We start from the raw sequence: 19,481 nt of genomic DNA, 5'->3' as shown, positions 1-19,481 counted from the left end.
CAGGCCTTTTATTTTTTAGAGAGAAAGAAACATCGATTTGTTGTTCCACTTATTTCTGCATTGACCGAGGATTAAACCTGCAATCTTGGCATGCAGGAACAATGCTCTAGCCAGCTGAGCTACCTGGCCAGGGGCCTCGTCCATTTTTTTAATCACTTTCCACTGCCTCCAGATGTACCAGCCGCAGGTATGGACTTCCTGAGCGAGGCTAGTTAATCTGTTCATTCTCTTCATTTACTCCTCTCCCTGCCGGCTTGCCCTGGCTTAGCTGACTTGGAAAGATATAAATGATTGGTGTTGGTTGGTCAGGAGCCACCCTGTCATTAGTGCCAGTGGATTAGATCAGATTTCCACTGAGATTCTGAGATTATTCATCAATGCCCTTGTGAGCTAAATGTAAGAAAAGGCCAAAATCATCCATGCAAACCTTGCAATATTTCTTTCTGGTTCTCTTGATCGTCAGATGGTGTCAGTGAAAATATGACTCAGGGTGTTTGCCGTCAGCTCAGATCGTTGGCAGAGTGCATTTTTCATCGTTCATATTTGGAGTCATGTACCCAGAGCCACACGTCTGAGATGTAGATTTTCCCTGAGAAAGCCTGCTTCCGCCCACGGGGCTGCTGCGCGCCTTGCGCCTGTCTTTGTCGCCCACGGCTCTCTAAAGACGAGGCTTTCTCCTGGCCACAGTGTGCATTCTAGCAAGTCAGTGGACCCATCTCATCTGTGTGGTTCAGAACCCCCCCCCCCAGCAGCTCCTGACTCCTCTTGCGGGGCGGGGGGTGCAGAGCACTGAGCCCCGCCGTAGCCGGCCTCCTGCGTCTGTGCTCACTAGCCCTCCTCTGAGCTCAGCTCTCTCGTCCTGGAACGAAGGTGCTGGGTCCAGGCCGGCCCCTCTCAGCATGCACAGATCACGGGGCGAGCACATCCCTGAGTCCCCCTTCCCTTCACTGGAGTCATACTATGTTAGGAACAGCCTGTTTTCTGGTACATGGAACTCCCCACATGTTCAAAATGGGTTCCCACCAAAAGTATCCAGGCTCTCAAATAAGTCAGAAGCTTGCAGTAAAATGTAAAGCAACTAATGTGTATATACATAGATTTTTAATTTAATTTTCTCTATTAAAATTGACATACTTTTTTGCTAGAGTGCATCTTATACCACCCAGTCTGCTTTGTTGTGATCATATTGTTTAAATTTGCCTTTCTTTATATCATGCACATTTATTATTTACCTTATTGGGCATCTTTTACTGGTCAGCAATGAAAAAGGTGGTGAACAGGTTGAATGTTGTCAGGTAACAGCCACGTGGAGCCGACCGCCTTGCCCCTGTTGGCCAGCACCTGTCCCTGAGCAGGCAGGTTTGTTCTGTCAGTTCCGCTTGTGGAGTGGATAAAGTCCACAGGTTTAGTCTACTATTTCCCAAAGTGAGGGCCTCTTTAGAGACTTACTAAATCAAAATCTCAGGGTGTTGTTCCTAAAATTCTGTGTGCATTGCAAACTTAGATGCATCAAGGATTGAAAACTCAGTGGCTCAGGTAATCCATAGTTCCTGATTTTTCCACAAGTATTAGGTAAGAAGAAAGCCCGGGAGACATTATTTGGGGGAGAATACAGAAGGGTGAGTCGAGAGCCTGAGGTGTTCCTGGGTGAGGACAGATCCAGAACCTAGGTAAGAAAGGGTGAGGGGGACATTGCATGAAGTCCTACTAAGTGCCAGGTGTTGTGCTACACACCTCGCATGCATTTTCTCTGAGCCTTCATTTTCTCTAATTATAGAGAAGGAAACTGAGGCTCTGGAAAGCTACTTAAGTTGCCCAAGATGTTGTGGCCTGTAAGTGGTAAGCAAAGCAAATTGAATAAAAATAAAAATGGAGTCCCTGGCTGAGTAGCTCAGTTGGTTACAGCGGCATCCTAACATGCCAAGCTTGCAGGCTGGGTCCCCAGTCAGAGCACATACAAGAGACAGTGAGTGCATAAATAAATGGAACAACAAACTGATGTTTCTCTCTCTCAAATCAATGAGTAAAAATTAAAAAAAAAAATTTTAATCCTAACAGAAATCCATACTTTTTCTATATACCACTTTACTTCCTGAAATTTAGGGGAGGGAGCACAAGGACATGGGGACATGTGGGATGAGGGGCCCGTACGGTGGGGAGGCGGAAAGCGGTCAGGCTCCACATTCACCCACATTGGCGCAGCTTGCCTGACTCCCTTCAATTACTAGCCCTTCAGGTTTTGGAGAGCATTGATATTAACAGTCCCTAAGGAATGATAAGCTCAAAAACCAGTTCAGGAAGATATTCCTATGGCAACAAGAACAAGGAAAGACATTTCTCCCTAGTCTTTGGTGGGAAAATGAGAGCTCTGATGTCTAACTATAAATACTCCCCTCGACGTGAGGCTGTGCATGTGACATTCTGCAGGCCATATTGGAGGCTGGGCCCAGGAGCTGGGCTCCTGGGAGGGGTATCAGCCAGTTCTGTGTTATCTACTCTGGTTATTGCCCCAGGCATCCATAAATCAAAGAAGCCCTTAAGTCTGAGATAGGTTCATCTCTAGCTAAGGAATGCTGCTGTCCTCTCAGAGTAGCGTCTGTACCTAATCACAGGCCACTTTCACTGGTTATGATGGAAAAGCCTTGACCTGGGCCAGAGGTCACCCTGAGGTCTCCTCATCAACTAGAAGAAACAAACACCCCTCCACCCTCCCCCAGTCAAGTTCAGAAAACAAGTGGAGTCCCCGGTTGTGTAGCTTGTCAGTCTGCTGAACGTTGCATACCTGGCTGGACGCTGCGTACCTGGCTGGCGGCTGTAGACCGTGATGAGTGTGAGTACTTGGCTGGCAGCTGTAGATTGTGACTGGTGTGAGCCTTCACATGTCAAGGGTGTTTTCCACAGAAATCATATGTGGCACACAGTTCAGAACCCAAGAGAACACAATGCAAACCGTGGCGTACAGAGATGGGTGTTCTACACATGCCCTTTGGTGTGGCCAGGTTTGCAGAACCTCAGAATGCCATGACTGTGACCTGGTTCAAAACAAGGAGGCAACATGTGAGCAAATAGTAAGGGGTGGATCTTATTTTGATATAAATGTATAACTCTCACCAGGATATCTTAAATCCCTCATTTTTTTTTTAAAGGAACTTTCAAAAATTGATCTTAGAGAGAGAGGAAGGAAGGAAGAGAAAGAGAAACATTGCTTTGTTGTTTCACTCATTTATGCATTCATTGGTTGGTTCTTGTATGTGTCCTGACCAGAGATTGAACCTGCAAACTTGATGTATTGGAACGACGCTCTAAACAACTGAGCTACTGGCCAGGGCCAAAGTCCCTCGTTTCTTCACAAATACTTATTGAGTCCTTTCTATATGCCAGACACTATGATAAGCCCATGAATGCAAAGATGAGGAAGACAAACTCAGCCCTTGCTGTCCTGGCCTCATAGGCCTCCCAGTTCCTGTAGATGAGCCAGGTGGCAATGGTGGGACCAGCCCTCAGCCTGGACAGGAAAGTGGTGTTTCTCAGGTTTTAGTCCTCACTCCATTGTTCTATTACAAGGTCTTACATTTGTTGTTTTGAAAAAGTTACTTCTCCTTTTCTGTTTTGAGACTTATTATAGCTATTCATGAATTGATATCTAAAAAATGCTAAGACAGCTAGACCAGAAGAGAACAATATGAAAAAAAGTACTTGTGAGATTTATAAGTCACCGTTTCATAGTAATTGATCATGTTGTATGATTAATATTAATTATTAACCAGCAGACCATCTTTTCAAAGTCTTAGTCTCTACGATCTCCTGACATCCCTCCTGCCCCAATAGCTGGCCTTCCTTAATTTCAGATGCTAAGGCCTCCTCTTCTGCTTCTCCTCTCTCAGCCATGGCTCGAATGATTCGAGCAAGTTGTCCCCAGGCACTGAGGATGGCTCCATGGCCTCACCTCAGGTGCTAAAATAGTTTGATTGCTGAGCAACAGAACAGTGGCCCCAGATGGGTAGAGCAACCCCCAGTAGGGGGCTTTCCAGGTGGATCCTAGTTGGGGCATATGTTTGAGTCTGTCTCTCTGCCTCCCAGCCTGTCACTTAATGAAAAAAATATTTGCTTATTACATGCCTGTCCCACTAGACTCTGACTCCGTGATGGCAGGAACGACGTCTGTCTGGTCACCACGGGATCCCCAGCTCCTTCATGCAGACATGTGTTGAGTTGAATTGACTGACAAGATATAAATAGCATAAAATGCCTTCATCAGAGTGTTAGCTGAGTTTCTAGTGGTGCCGGGGCTCCGTCACAGCTTACGGATAGACTGTGGTCTTCCACAGGCACATCCCGACTGCTTCCACCGAGCACGTCTCCACTCACCACTGATTACTGTATAATACACAGCTCATGAAAATCCCGACATAAGCCTAACGTAAATGTTAGATGGAATGTCCCCTGATTTCAAGTGCATCAGTGGAGCATTTATAGGGTGCCGCTGGTGCTGGCTTCCCACTTCCCCGGGGTGAAAGAAAAGGTCTCCAACACAGCGGCAGTTTATTGCTTTCCACCACCACCAAATACTCAGTTCTCTTACTCACGGGGAGTGGGGGGGTGGCTTTCAACTGACTGTTACCAGTGGGATTACTAGGTAGCTCATCCGATGTCATTGCTAACCCAAGCAAAAATATTTTTCCGGCCTGATCTGTGGTGGCGCAGTGGATAAAGTGTCGACCTGGAATGCTGAGGTCGCCGGTTTGAAACCCTGGGCTTGCCTGGTCAAGACACATATGGGAGTTGATGCTTCCTGCTCCTCCCCTCTTCTCTCTTTCTCTCCTTCTCTCTCTCTCTCTCTCTCTCTCTCTCTCTCTCTCTCTCCAATAAAAATGAATAAATAAAATCTAAAAAAAAAAAAATTAAAAAAAAAATTTTCCCGTCCAATTCTATTTTGTTAAGGACGTGGTCTGTGAATCTGGTCTATTTTCAGAAGATAGACTTGCTAGCATTTCTGTACTTTTAGGGTATACTACAAAGTGCTCTAATTTGAATTAAATGACAATAAGAGTCAATTTGTGAAAATTTAAAAATAAACAAAAAAATTGTTTTAAAACCAAAAAATTCTAAAAAAAGGGACAAAATTTTTGTTTTCTTTTTTTGAAGGCTTTGACATAATTTCAACTAACAACAAAGAATTTACCAATTAGACATTTTTTTAGAAATAGAGAAAAATTCATTTCTAATTACCATATGAATAATGTGTTATAGACAAAGGAACGATGTTAAAGTACTTTAAAATAATGTATTTGCTTAATTCATCTAAGCCTTCCCCATGAAAACTATTTTGTGTTTGTGTGGTAAGTCTCCTCTTTTTAAAAACAGGCACTTTTGAATGCATAGTGTTTGCTATTCCTAGGGGACGAGCCCTGCCTGTGGATGAGGAGACTTTGGAGTTACCCATTGCTGGCTATTATTATTTCCACTGATTACTAATTGGATAGTCGTAGACAAATTAACTTCTCTCGATCTCTTAGGATGTAAGATTCACCTAGAAATTCCCCTGGTTCCTACGATTCAATAGATGAATGAATTGTTAATTAACTTCACTCTGTTTGCAATAACAAACCTGAACTCGATGTCACAAACTCTAAGGCTGTCATTTTAAAACCTATCATATACAAATGTGCCACATTTTTTGTATATGTTTTCTATATATCAAGTGAGATAATTTGAATAGAAACAGCCATTTTAGCTTGTCACTCTCACCATTGTGCCCAAGGACTGGGTGACTGCTCCCTGGAGAAGTATCTCCTTATTTGAAGGGGGGAAGGCTGATCTTAATTTTTCAAAATTGTTTTAAAGGTAATATTTAATAAATCAAGAAATATATGTTGGCCACCTGAGCCCTATGCAATACATAGAAGAAATATAAGACTTAACTCCTGTCCTTGGGGAGACAAGACGCATGAGAAATCGTCAGCTCTTTGTAAACGGTGTATGAGCCCTATTGCACGGCAGGCATTGTGGGACTGAGGTCAGCTGAACGTGCAGCAGTCAGCAGAGCTCTGGGAAAGGTGCGGATTCGGCCGGGAGCTTGAGGGGTGGGAAGGTTTTCAGTCTAGTGGGGGCAGAGGAAAGTCTAGGCTGCAGATGAGAGTGACTCTTATAGTCAAACAGTCTACAGGTCTGTGATACGAAAACGTCACTAAAGTGGGAGGGTGAGAAGATGGCCTGATTAGAGGTCACCGGTGGGGGCAGTGGGAAGTGAACGTGGGTGGGCTGGTTTGTGCCAGTTAGGGAAAGCCGCAGAGAGTCTGAGCTCAACGCCTTTAATCCCATGATGGCGTGTGCTGATGTGATGGGACATGCTCTTCCTGTGCCGGTCCAACTTTCCGAGCTGTTATGAAAACACTGAATAAAATCATCTGAGATAAATGGAGACACGGCCTTCCCTCACTTTGCTCTGCAGTTGTTAATACAAGGCAGGGTGAGCCTTGTGGGGAGATAAATGTGCGGTCTCTAACATTTGCTCTTTAACATTCTTCTCTTCCCGCGATAAATCTGTGTCGTTAATGACAACATGTAAGTCAAGCAGAGGAGATGCAGCCTATTGGAGGACGGGCTTAAGTGAATGTTGCTTTACACCCTAATGGTCCACATATGGGCTCAGTCAGCCTGGAGTGGCAGGAATTTCCAAAGACACGGGCCCATCCGCAGAGAGCGCGAGAGAGCACCTTCCTCCAGGTCCCGGAGGTGTGAGTCTGGGAACTATTAGCAAAAGCTCCCCATCCTCCTCGGCTGTCAGGAAGATGCATGTCGGTGGAGACAGAAATGTTTTTGCACTGGGAACCCTGACTCCATTATTAATTTTATAGCTCTGGGGATGGGATGCTTGATTCTGTAATGTTCCCTCAGCATTGCCCCACCAAAATCACACGATGTGGTCACACACTTACGTGATTTAGCAACTCTGATTCTTCATCCTCCTTTTTCCCATGCCCATGTGAGTTCTTGTGTGGATCACGGTGAGGAGGGCACCTAAAGAAAGGAAAGGGGGCCTGACCAGGCAGTGGCGCAGTGGATAGAGCATCGGACTGGGATGCAGAGGACCCAGGTTCGGGACCCTGAGGTCGCCAGGTTGAGCACGGGCTCATCTGGTTTGAGCAAAAGCCCACCAGCTTGAACCCAAGGTCGCTGGCTCCAGCAAGGGGTTACTCGGTCTGCTGAAGGCCCGCGGTTAAGGCACATATGAGAAAGCAATCAATGAACAGCTAAGGTGATGCAACGCGCAATGAAGAACTGATGCTTGATGCTTCTCATCTCTCTCCCTTCCTGTCTGTCTGTCCCTGTCTGTCCCTCTCTCTGACTCACTCTCTGTCTCTGTAAAAAATTAATTAATTAAGAAAGGACAGAGGTGGATCTGGTTGGCACCCACATGTTCCTCTGGACTGCCTGGGGCTTTCTGACACAGAGCCCAGGCAAGCCATCTCCTGACACTGCGGTGCGAAGATGACAGGAAAAGGTTGGGCTCGCTGACCTGAGTCTGCAGCCCTGTCTGGGGACCGAGACCTGGTCCCAAGCAGGCCACTCTTCACAAACAGGAAGCAAAGGGAAGTCAGGGAAAAGAGCTTCCAACTTGTCACTTTCTCTTCAGAGAACTGAGTAAATTAAAGTGTCGTAAGCGATAACATTTTTAAGCAATATGAATGATTTTTTTAAATGAACATATTCAGTGGGAAGTATCTAAATATGTGTTTATCCTTTTAACATATCCATTTGGGAGACAAATGATAGTGCCATTACTCAATGACAAAAATATTTTTAAAATTTCTCTTTTGAAATATATGCAGAACCAGCCACACACAGGCTTTTGTAGATAACGTACATCTATTTGTCTATACATTTGTTTGTATAGATGTAGATTACCCTTTGACCTCTAAAGATGAATTGGGATTTTGGAAACGGCTGAGAGACTCTGAGCATGACTTCTAGAGGAGTCAGGCGAGCGCCGGGCTGTTCTTCCATTCTTGGTGAGATAACGATTGAGGCCATGAGCTCTCCTGAGACGAGAGGTTCTGCTTAGCAAGGGCACGTCCCACAGTCTTCAGCTACGTCCGCGTCAGTGACAGACGTTAAAATCACCTTGAGGGCACTCTGTTTTGGAGCTGCCATCTCGGTATTGCAGGGTAGTCAGTCTCATTCCTCAAAAAGGTGACAGGAGTATCGATACAAGAAAACACAGTGTACGCTGTGAACACTGTGTTAACTAGTGCTGCTCACTTTTCCACACAACTTGAGGTGTCTTCTTTGTCTGCAGTGTGTCATGAGCTGGAGAAAAAGGTCCCCTCCAAAAACGTGACATATCAGGACCTTCACAGGTTCTTCAGTTGATAAAATAATGAAAGGAAGGGCGGGAACGTGCTAACCCAGGTCAGTGCTGTTACACGCCAGCTGCTCCTTCAGTGGGGCATCAGGGCAGAGCTCTGCCCAGGGGCTGAGGGTCACGTGGGAGGGGCCCGAGCCTTCACATCCTGCCCTCCCACCTGCTGGCCCTGGGACCTTGGGCAAGTCACTTAGGCTCCCTGACCCTCCACGTCCTCATTTCCAGAATGATGGTAAGAATAATGCTTTATAAGCTTATGAGAACTAAGTGAGATAATGCAGCAAATGCTTATCACAGGGCCAAGCCCATGCCAGGGCTCTGTAAATATTGACCCCAATTATGAGCAGGAAGATGAGGAAGAGGGTGAAAAAGAAAGTAGAAGAGAAGGAGGGAAGAATGAGGGAGAAAGAGATGCAAAGAAGGATGGATGAACGTTTGAAAACGTGAGAACTGTCCCTCGGGACACAGGCTGGTCAGTAAGCTGGCTTCGTTTCCCAGGTGTTCTTGGTGTGACCTGGGCAGCAGCAGTGATTTAGAGAAGAATCTAAAAATATCTGTCCCAAGGATTCAGAACTAGGCAAGCGGAGAGACCATGAAGGCCAGTGGCTCCCTTTCAGAAGAGCGTGTGCACACAGGCACATGCTTAATCTTCATTTTTGTCTTTTAAGAATAACAGTAATGCTTTGAGTTTTGAAAAGGCTGGTGAGAGGTTGCTGAGACAGTGTAGCCCTATAGCTATCAATTATAATGAGTCCTTATTATAATTCCAGTGAAGGAAAGCAATACAAGTTTTCTACAGCTCTGCCCTTTGCAAATGCTCTTTCCATCAAAATGGCTGTATATTCCACTCAAATGATAGCACGTGTCAAAACTGCCCTTCTGCCCTACAGTCCGTCATTAGATCTAATAAGATCCAAACCCCAAAGCAGGGCCGTTGGCAGCCCACCCCAGCCTCTCCCCGGACCCCAGCCTGCCCCTCCCCTCCACAGCGGCCCACTCCTGGCACTGCCCACACCTCCAGGGGCCCATTGCCACTTCAGATCTACCCACAGCTGTTCTCCATCAGTGGCTGTCAACCTTCAAGAACCCCTCTCACCCTCCCCCTGTGTCAGGGCCCTCACTGTGCCCTGCTGGGGCAGCCGGTGACAGTGGCGTGTGCAGATTATCCGGGTTTCCCGGCATTCTGTGAGTGGTCACTGAACTCCCGGGATACCCCGTTGCCGGAGCCTCTGCCTCTTTTACTGAGCCCACTTCTGGGGCACGCCTGCTCGTGGCCATGTCCTGTGGGCTCCTCTCAGCTCTGCTGGGCTGGGGTTGCTTCATCGAGCTGTCCTGTTCAGAGTCCAGTTCAGTTTTCTGCGTATGGGAGACAGAAACCAGCATGACTATTACCCAAGGCAGCCTAGTCACCAGCTGGGAGTCACCAGGAAAGAACACCGAGTTCGGTGTCAGGAAAAGGCCTCGCGCTGCTTCAGGGGTGCTGTCTCCCTGTCCTGCCCCCGTGCCTCCAGCCCCACGGGGGAGGATCACTCTGATCACGTGGTAATAGATTCATTCATATTTTGCTAAGTGCACGTCAGTAGAAGTGAAGACTGTTGATTGGTGTTGGCTTAGGAACAAAACATGAAAAAGTAAAAACTTAAAGTCACCTCTGGGATGGCAGGGGACAGTGCATTCCACACCCACAGGGGTCTCCCTCACACCCATGGCTTCAGGGCACACCTCTGAGCAAAGATTTCCTAATCTGCATCTCTGTTCTGACCTCTGTCCCAAGTCCTCGAGGGCATTGCCAGCGAACATTCCTACCTGGACAACCCAGTCACAGCAAACTCAGTGTGTGGAACACTAAATCACCGTCTTTGCTCCAAGCCTGCTCCTCCCTAGCCAGGCCCACTTCAGAGAATGTCACCAGCATAGGCTCAAGCCAGAAACCCACAGGACGTCTTGGCTTGTCATCCTCTCAGCCACCCGTCCAATGAGTCACCGCGTCCTGAGGGTGCTCGCCTCTCCCATGACCACCAGCACTGTCCCACCCGGGCCACATCAGGCCCTGCCCGGAGCACTGTACTGGTCTCCACCTTACCTCTTCGCCTTCACTCTGGCCCCTTCACTCCACTAGAGCCCAGCACCAATCCTGATTCCTCTGCAACGTAATCATGTTGCCCTTCCGTGTGAGAACTTTCAGTAGCATTCTGTTGGCCTAGGCTCAGCGTTTAAGGCCCCTGCCAAGGCCTTGCCCACCTCTGGCGCTTGTCGCTTGCCTCTCTGTCCTTTGAACGCTGCATTCCGGCCGTGTTCAGCACCTCCCTGCTCCTCACATGGTTCCAGGTCTCTGCCATGGGGCTGCCTTCTCCCCCTTCCCCATCTTCTTGTCAGTGACATATAAAATGCACACAGCAAAGCGCACATGTCCCATGTGAACAACTCAGGGGGTTGTCTCAAATGAGCACACCCACACCACAGTGCCCAGAGCAAGAACCCAAAGAGAACCGGTGGTCCAGAAGCCTCCCTCAGGCCCCCCTGCACTGCCCCCCAGAGAAATCACTACCCTGACTTCTAGTAGCATAAACTAGTCTCTCTGCTTTTGTACTGTATGTAAACAAAAACCTACAGAATTGGGCCAGACCCCTCCTGCTATATCACAAGATGCCAATAAGTGTAGTGGCCAGAACAACCCACGCCCCGCCTCCAGCCTCACCTCGCCCTGCGGCCCTGCTGCTTGGAAATCGTCTCTGCTCAGCGTCCCGTCCCCTCGAACCCCCACTCTCAGTCCACCACCATGCCATCCCACAGAGGGCACCGGTACCTCCTTCCTGTTGAGCCAAGTGAACATTTTCAGCCTGGTCCTACTTGGCACCCCCTGCCACCCACCCTGTAATTCAGTGAGTGGGAGGTTCTTTCTTGCCTGGAATGCCTTTCTGCCTTTTCCCCGCAGCTCTATTCGCTGTTTCAGTCCTCTCTCTAACGCCACCTCCTCTATCCTGTTTGCTCCTATTAATATGAATGGAAATAAATATTATTATAGCATGCTTGGCTCACTTCCCCTAGAACATAAGTTCCTAGGGCTAAATGTTTGTTTTGTTTGCTGATGAATTTTAAACTCCCAGAACTGTGTCTAGCACACAGTAGGTACTCAATAAACACTTGTTCGTTGAAGGAATGGTTAACACGTACTGAGCACTTACTACGCTGGACGCTTTCATGCATTATCTCCGTCCACCCTCACCATGGCCCTGTGAGGAAGGAACTGTATTTATCCCAGTTTTGCGTGGAAGGAAACTGAAGCTCAGTGAGATTAAGTAGCTTGCCCAAGGTCACACAGCTGATAAATGGCAAAGCTAGGATTTGAGCCCTAATTTGTCCAAGCCTTAAAGAGCCTCGCTCTACCATCTCTGGGCTGTGTCTGCAGTGCCGCTTTGCACAGAGCTTTGCTGTGGGTTAGGGCAGGTCTTCAGCGATGGACAACCAAAACCTGCCAGCAGTCAGCACACTGTCTCCCATGTTTGTGTTCACTAAATGTTTATTGACTTAAAGACTGGGTGTGCTGTTAGGAGGCAGCACTTGGCAGCGAGTCCTTTCTGCACAATCAGTAATTCCGAGCGCTGTCATGACGGCTGCCACATGCCCGGGCCGGCCGCTGCCTCCTCTCACCCTTTGTTTCTTCAGCACGCTCCGTCCTGGCTGACCCGCCCGCCACCCTGACCCCGGCCCTTTGCCATCCTTCCTCTGCTCGTGGAACTGCCCGGCCTGTCTTCCTGCTGTCGGGGGCCTGAGCACGCAGAGCGAGTGCTGCCTCCCTCCCCTCCACTTGACCCCATGCCCTGCGCGAACCTGGCCGCTTCCCTGGCTGTTCCTGACAGTCAGGGCGACATGACATTCGTATAGATAACGGGAACACAGTGCAGACTGCGGTAAACACAGTCACGAGGCGCTGGAGGAGTTACGGAGAGGGAGACATTCTGGGTTATGTGATGGGGGAAGGGGAAATGAATTAAGTCACTGTCCATTCCAATAGAAGTTGTTTTGTTTTTTTTAAATAAGGAGGATAGCTTTTCTAGGTTTGTGGATCCTAGGGTTTTTGTCAATTTCTCAGATTTGTCCATTTCTAGGATTGTTGATATCAAACAGTAGGAACTGAAGTGCTTTAAGCTAAAAGTGGAAATTTATTAATTTTTTTTCATTGATTTGAGGGAGAGGAGGAGAGAGAGACATCAACTCATTGTTCCATTCTGTTGTTCCATTTAGTTGTGCACTCATTGGCTGCTTCTCGTATGTTTCCTGACCAGGGATCAAACCTGTGACACACTATTTACTGAGCCACTGAGCCAAGGCCAAAAGGGGGAATTTATCATAAGGATACAAAGTTTCTAGGAACCCAAAGGTTGAAGTGCATCCAGACCTGGAGTGCAGATGGGAGTGGGACTAGAAATCAGTGCAGGATCCGAGCAGCTGTCTCCACATCTGCCTCGTTCGTGTCTGTCCGTGGTCCGCTAGTCCACAGAGCTCACTGTGGTGCACGGCTGCCGATGGCCCCTGAGTTTATACTTGGTAAGACGACTGTCTCCATCAAAATCTCACAGTATGTGAGTGTTCAACCGCTACGCTGTACACCTGAAACTGATACAGAATAACGTCGAATGCAAATTGTAATTGGAAATGTCCATCACAGTTGGTTCTCTCATCTGATAATGAATGTCCTTGTGACAGAGACCTGGGCGCTTCCACAAAACAGGGCAAATTAAGAGGCCTCCTATCTGGGGTGTTTGTTTTAAGGAGCAAATACAAAAATCTGAATTACCATTTAGCAAACGTCACCCTAATTAACTAAGATGGTTTCCAGTGATTTTTCTTAATAATTTAATGGGTTTTTTATACCAGTTATGTTCATCAACAGCCTACATTCTGGCTTCCACCGGATGCCTCACACTCATCCTGGTGGCCTAAGACCTCAGCACGAAACACACGCCAGGCTGGGCGTTTCTCCCTCCCCAAGGCCCTCAGGTCTTAGGCAGAGGACCCCACAGCTCCCCTTCCCGGCCAGAGTGCTGTCCTTTTCCTAGCAGACCTCAGCAGCTCTGCACCCCGACAAATTCCGAGAGAGCTAACTTTGGCCGCATTCCTTAATGTGGTTTGAGGTCAGGAGAGAGGGGACTAGAATAGATCCTTCTTTCATTCTGATCCAGCCTTGCCCATCCACTGACCCTTCCATGCAGGCTAGGTGAGGATACGCTGGAAAGTTTATTGAGCTCAGGAGTGGGGACGATGGAGTCAGAGTGCCCGAGGCAACAGCAAAGCTTCACCCTTCCTGGACATGGCCCTCTGGGCACCACGATGTCCCCTGTGGTGGCCCCAGAACTGGTGGTGCAGCCCCAAGCTGTGCTGGGCAGGGGCAAGGGCCCCGCTCTGGAGGGTGGCCCTGCACGGCTTCCCCTCCCGAGGCTGGCCCACCCACCCCTTCCGTGACACTTCCCCTCTGTCTTCCAGGCTCCCTGGGTACAGCAGGCCGCGTGTGCAACCTGACCTCCCGGGGCATGGACAGCTGCGAAGTCATGTGTTGTGGAAGAGGCTACGACACCTCCCGCGTCACGCGGATGACCAAGTGTGAGTGCAAGTTCCACTGGTGCTGTGCCGTGCGCTGCCAGGACTGTCTGGAGGCCCTGGACGTGCACACATGTAAGGCCCCAAAGAGCGCTGACTGGGCGGTGCCCACATGACCCCAGGAGAGGTCACTGTCCACCTTCCCTCCCACAAGGACTCCATTGGATCTGCAAGGACACTGGGCCTTTGGGTTCTCTCAGGAGGCATGTGGCCTTTGTCTAAACAGAATCCTCTCCTCCCTCACTGGGGGCCCCAGGACTGGGGCCACACGCTCCCCATAGAGCATGCCTGCCCTCTCCACTCCCGGGGCCTGGGGCACAGCTCCTCTTGGTCATGACAGGCTGTTGGAGGGTGGCATGTAGGCCTGGATCTCTGTCTCTACCCACCTGGGCGATTCTTCTTTCCAGAGCTGTTGGCCTGGGCAAGAAAGAGTGTCTCAAAGGAGTTTTCTCTGTGTTTTTCAACAAATGCTCGAGTTAAGTCCCACCCTCTCTCTGGAGGGTAACGTAAAGAGTGTGGGACTGACTACCATGGTGTTAACTGTAATTTTTAGAAAGACCAAATGAAGCTTTTGCCTGATCCAGCAACTTCACAGACTCCAGGGATAATTGGTCATCACCTGGAGAAGGGTGGCCTTCAATAAATTTTAGGTTTAAAATACATATATGTCAAAGAATTTGTTGCCATAGTAAAATCTGGTGTGACAGGTGGGACTGTTGTCCTTTGGTACAAGCAATAGCAAAAGCCTCAGAGAGTGACTGTTTTGCATGACTGCTCCCTTGATAGAAAGAACTTTTAGGGAATGAGACCTCATTCTCATTTAGGATCTGAAGAGAGTTGGAAAGAAAATTGACAATCTGACAGTATTCTGTTACTACTGGGTGAAGATGGAGGGAAAGAACTGAGCAAGCAGAGTGTCAGAGAATGTGTCTGTGCAGACACGGCAAGGGGAAGGGGCTAAAACTGCCTTGTGGCATGATGCACGTGACCCGTGGAATTCAGTCACCAAATGGCCCTGGGATGACAAAGCAGGGAGCCAGAATACTGACAGAGAGGCTTCCGGAGCTAAGTCACGCCTGGACAGCCTCTGCCCATACGCAGATGCTGGAAAGGAGTTGGCACATGTCACAAGAGTGTCAGCTAGTACCCACCAGCCTTCAAGCACATTTTAAAGACCTGTCCTATGTAACTGTGTTCATTTGATGGTTCCAAGGTGATGACATGCCGTAGCCTAGAGCAAATGACACATCGCTTTGCTTATAGAGTTGCAAAGGTAACCCTAGCATATTATATTGGAAACAAATCAACTTGGAGACTATATTTAAAAGAGACCCAGCTGTAATTAAGGGAACGTCAATATGCAAGATGTGGTTGGCTTCTGCCATGAGCTAAGAGGTGACATCGGGGGAGGGGGGACAGAGAGGCTGCCGCCCCGTTTGTATTGTACATGGGGAACAATGAGATATAGGAAACTACTTCTCATCCCCTCCTACAGTTAAGTTCTGTTCAAAATGTGACCTCTTCACAGAGCTGTGCTGACTAACAGGATGTTGCCTTGTTCCCTTACATGCATCTTATGTCCCATTATTAACCCAGCTCGTTCTTTATGACCTTGGCCTTCAGTTTCTCTATTTTGGCTTCACAGCAGGACAGAGTCAGACTGAGGCTGGTGGGAAGCAGGAGTCCTTTGTCATAAGTGATGTTTTCCACCTGGCCCTCTGAAAGATGACAGCATTCACCTTCTTTCCCTCCCTTTCAAAACTCCAAAGTGGCTCTTCCTTCTTTTATCCTGTGGGCTCAGAAGGAGAACAGTGAGGTGTGACAGCAGCTGCTCCGAGTGGGGCTTGTCAGGGTGGGCACGTGGGCTCAGACCTTTCACACCGATGCCTTCCTGGGGCACAAAGGGACTTTCACGAGTGCCAAAGCCATGAGCCCTTCTTCTTATTGGATGAACTTGGAAACCATAAATGCAGGGATGTGTTTAAACATAGAAAGGGCCTTAGAGTTTATATCTTAGAAACTGAGGCCAAGAGAAGTGAAGATGTCTGTGCAAACACCAGCCATGTCCCCGTGCTCCATCACAAGCAGAACCACCCTCCAAGACTATGGAAGACAGTTAAGCACTTTATCTACAGATGAAACTAGGTTGTCTCAGGATCAACTCAGTACATTCTAAATAATTCTAGCATCCAAAGGCAATGTTCATTTTTTTTTTTTTTTTTTTTTTTGTATTTTTCTGAAGCTGAAAACGGGGAGAGACAGTCAGACAGACTCCCGCATGCGCCCGACTGGGATCCACCCGGCACGCCCACCAGGGGGCGACGCTCTGCCCACCAGGGGGTGATGCTCTGCCCCTCCGGGGCGTCGCTCTGCCATGACCAGAGCCACTCTAGCACCTGGGACAGAGGCCACAGAGCCATCCCCAGCGCCCGGGCCATCTTTGCTCCAATGGAGCCTCGGCTGCGGGAGGGGAAGAGAGAGACAGAGAGGAAGGAGAGGGGGAGGGGTGGAGAAGCAGATGGGCGCCTCTCCTGTGTGCCCTGGCCGGGAATCGAACCCGGGACTTCTGCACGCCAGGCCAAGGCTCTACCACTGAGCCAAACGGCCAGGGAAATGTTCATTTTTTTAATTTTTTAATTCCTGGGATGTTTAGACCTGACTTTCTTTTTACACTGAAATGTATCCTTTCAGATAAGGAGCAGGAGACAAGTTGTATCCATACAGAAACCTGCATGAATTGTCCTTATTTGCAGGGAGACTCTGGTGGCCATCTGCACTAGCAGCAGGTGTGGCCACCACACAAGGACATAAGGGAGTCAGGTATTTTTATCTATTCTTACTTCCAGAAGACGTAATCTCCATTATTTAAAAAAAAAAAAAATTGTAAAAAAAAAAAAAAAAAGAAGGTGAGAAGGTGAAGATAATTTCAAATTCACTTTTGTTAGCTCCTAATAAAAATGGCTATTCCTTGATTCTAAAATACACTAAACTCGTGACTCTCTGAGGCTTTTAAAAGAATGTGTGGCATAGATTACCCCAAACAAAATGAGAGATTCTGTTTGGGTCAAATCCTCTTACAAATTACCTCCCAGTAAACAATCTTATTATAAATTGAAGTTTGTTGGGCCCAGGATGATACCCATTAATTTTCTGCAAATCTTAACAAGTTCCACACGATAGGAGATAAAGATAAAATCTCAGTACAAGTAGAATCTGCACATGACTCTGAGATGGGTTGTTTTCTGCGGTAGTTTTCCTCCACGAGTTAGTCTGCGGCGCAGTCTGGTCTGTGTGCCGTGGACACACAGGTGGACACACAGGTCACGGCACACCACGGTCACAGCCTCCGACAGCCCGCTGCTGTGGAGCATTAATGCCCTGCCTTAGGAGACCACTTGACCTCAAATAGCTCCAGCTCGAGCCCAAGAACCTGCAGTGCCATTACCACACTTGGCCTGGCTCTGTGACCCTTGGGGTGGCAGTGGAAGGGGCACCGAACACCCCAGAACACTACCTTACACGAGTGTCACAAGTGAAGCGAGCATCCCAGAAGGAGCTACCGCATGGCAGTGTGGTCTGCGTGGGGCCAGGAGACGGGAGGGGGTGGGAGGGACCAGCAGGGAGCTGCTGGCGTGCTGGGCTGGGCGTGGTGTGGCCGAGGCTGGCTTTTCCAGCTCTCGTTGGTGACCCCCACCTGCCTTCTGCTGTCACCCCCCTGTCCCCTTCCAGCACTTTCTTCGGGGCTCAGGGCCTCGGGCCCTTGTCCAGATCCCTCTATACCTACTACGTAGCCCTGCTCGAGGCTGCCAGCGTTAATTTTAAGAGACGTTTCCAGTTGTCACAACCACATTCCTGTTTATTGGAGTTGTGATGAGCTTGAACATACCAGGCACCATATTTCTTTTTCAAAGAAGACAGCTTTACAGTCAGAAAATCTACCTTCACATTGACACTTCTCGGCCTTGTTAACTTACTGAGGAGTATTCCAGCGACCGTGTGAGCCCTGCAGTCGGGCTCTCTCTCCCAGAAGCGCCAGCATGAGGCATGACGGAGCATGCACTTGAGCTTGACAGCATTGTCAGGCCGGGATCTTGTTATGACTTCTCACTCATTCAGGGCTGGCCCAGGGCTGGTGTCGTCTCGCTCAGCTGAGAACATTCATCTCTCCTCTTGCCCACTCTCAAAATAAAGGCTCAGAGAAGCATCCAGTGGACCAGAACCAGTCTTTTGTGTCTATTTACTGTACCTCAAGCTGGGTTTCCTTGTCTTAAGAACAAGAGACATACTCCCAACAAATAGACTCACCAATCCCAAAACTGGTAAGCAGCTGTGTCAAGCCTGGGCTGCCCTTCCGAAAGGCAGTGTGCTGGTGGAAGCTGGCAGCCAAGTGTGCTCACGCTAACCTCATCCTCACCTAAGCAGAAGGCTTTCAGTCATCCATGAGTATGTTCTTTACATTTTCCTGGGGATCAGCGAGGTGACAGGTGGTTTGCAAAGCCCAACATGATCGTTATTTTTCTAAGTCCCTGTTGTTCCAGCTCTGGGGTTTTCCCCTGATATTCACATGGATTCCTGTTTAACCAAACCACCCACTTCCACAAGCTAATAAAAGTGTCACGCAATTGTTACAAAGAACTATTGTTATTTACAGGTCTACATTTTCTGTGAAATCAAAACATAATAAAGTAAAATTTCAGTGTTGACTTTGTTATTTTAACCTTGCAATGTCTTCCCAAATCCCCTGGTGAAAAAAAATCCCTGCAGGTTGTGGGAATTACCCACTTGTCTTTCTGGGGGCCACACTTAACACAAATTGATCAAGAAGTATCTATTAAGTTTCTAAAGGTTTTCAGGGAAGACCATTGATTTATCTCACTGATAACTAGCCTTGTGAGCTAATGGGTAAGACCTACACTCTGGACTGACAAATTATTCCTGGTATCACCAGGTAAGGACATGGTCCATCCGTGGCAGCTAGACCAACCCAATGTCTTCTCTGAATATTGCTTTCCATGTATGTGCTTGCTCTGGGCTGAAATGACATTTTTCCAGCTTGATTAAAACAGGCAGAACCCCGCACCCCTTCACTGAGATCTGTGCATCCTGATGTGTGTGCTGCTGGCACACAGACAGCGGAAGCTCGGAACCCGGTAATGAACTCTCCCCAGCGAAGGAAACCCATCTGTTTTCTCCTCCTTGATGACCTGTGTTTTGGGTTGACCTAACTAAGCCAGGTACTGACTCTGCACTTTAAGTGCCCCAAGGTGGCTCCATGGTCAGACTGCTCTCTGTCCTTCTTAAGATCCTATTGTTCCAGAAACTCCCACAATCAGATGATCTGAAGAAGAGGTGGTGTCACACTTGTCTCTGTGTGTTCTGCAAAGGGCATTTCTCTCAGACATTTTTGCCTAAACATTGTCAATCAGATTTCCGTGTTACCTAGCCCTTTGGGAGAGAGGGCTGTTCTGGACATCGTAGGATCTCCAGAAGCAACCCTGGTCTCTATCTATTAGATGCC

The 19,481-nt window shown here is 48.2% G+C and overlaps 1 protein-coding gene across 2 annotated transcripts in view; it reads left to right on the top strand.

Annotated features, from left to right (window-relative positions):
• The window catches only part of WNT2 (Wnt family member 2), a 62,425-nt gene extending 46,240 nt beyond the window's left edge, over positions 1-16,185 (top strand). Inside the window, exons 5-6 of one of the 2 annotated variants that reach the window (XR_010748814.1) lie at positions 13,850-14,964; positions 14,996-16,185. Coding sequence is in view for 1 of the 2 variants with exons in the window: in XM_066362538.1 (XP_066218635.1) it covers positions 13,850-14,079 (230 nt within the window). In the remaining variant the exon portion in view is untranslated. Of the gene's footprint in view, positions 1-13,849 lie in introns of both variants that reach the window. The other variant, XM_066362538.1, reaches the window with a different exon arrangement.
• Positions 16,186-19,481: the final 3,296 nt, after the last annotated feature.

The sequence above is a fragment of the Saccopteryx leptura genome, chromosome 2 (assembly GCF_036850995.1).
Source record: "Saccopteryx leptura isolate mSacLep1 chromosome 2, mSacLep1_pri_phased_curated, whole genome shotgun sequence".
Lineage (NCBI taxonomy): Eukaryota > Metazoa > Chordata > Mammalia > Chiroptera > Emballonuridae > Saccopteryx > Saccopteryx leptura.
Note: the sequence above shows the minus strand (reverse complement) of the source record. Positions and strands in the feature narration are given on the sequence as shown.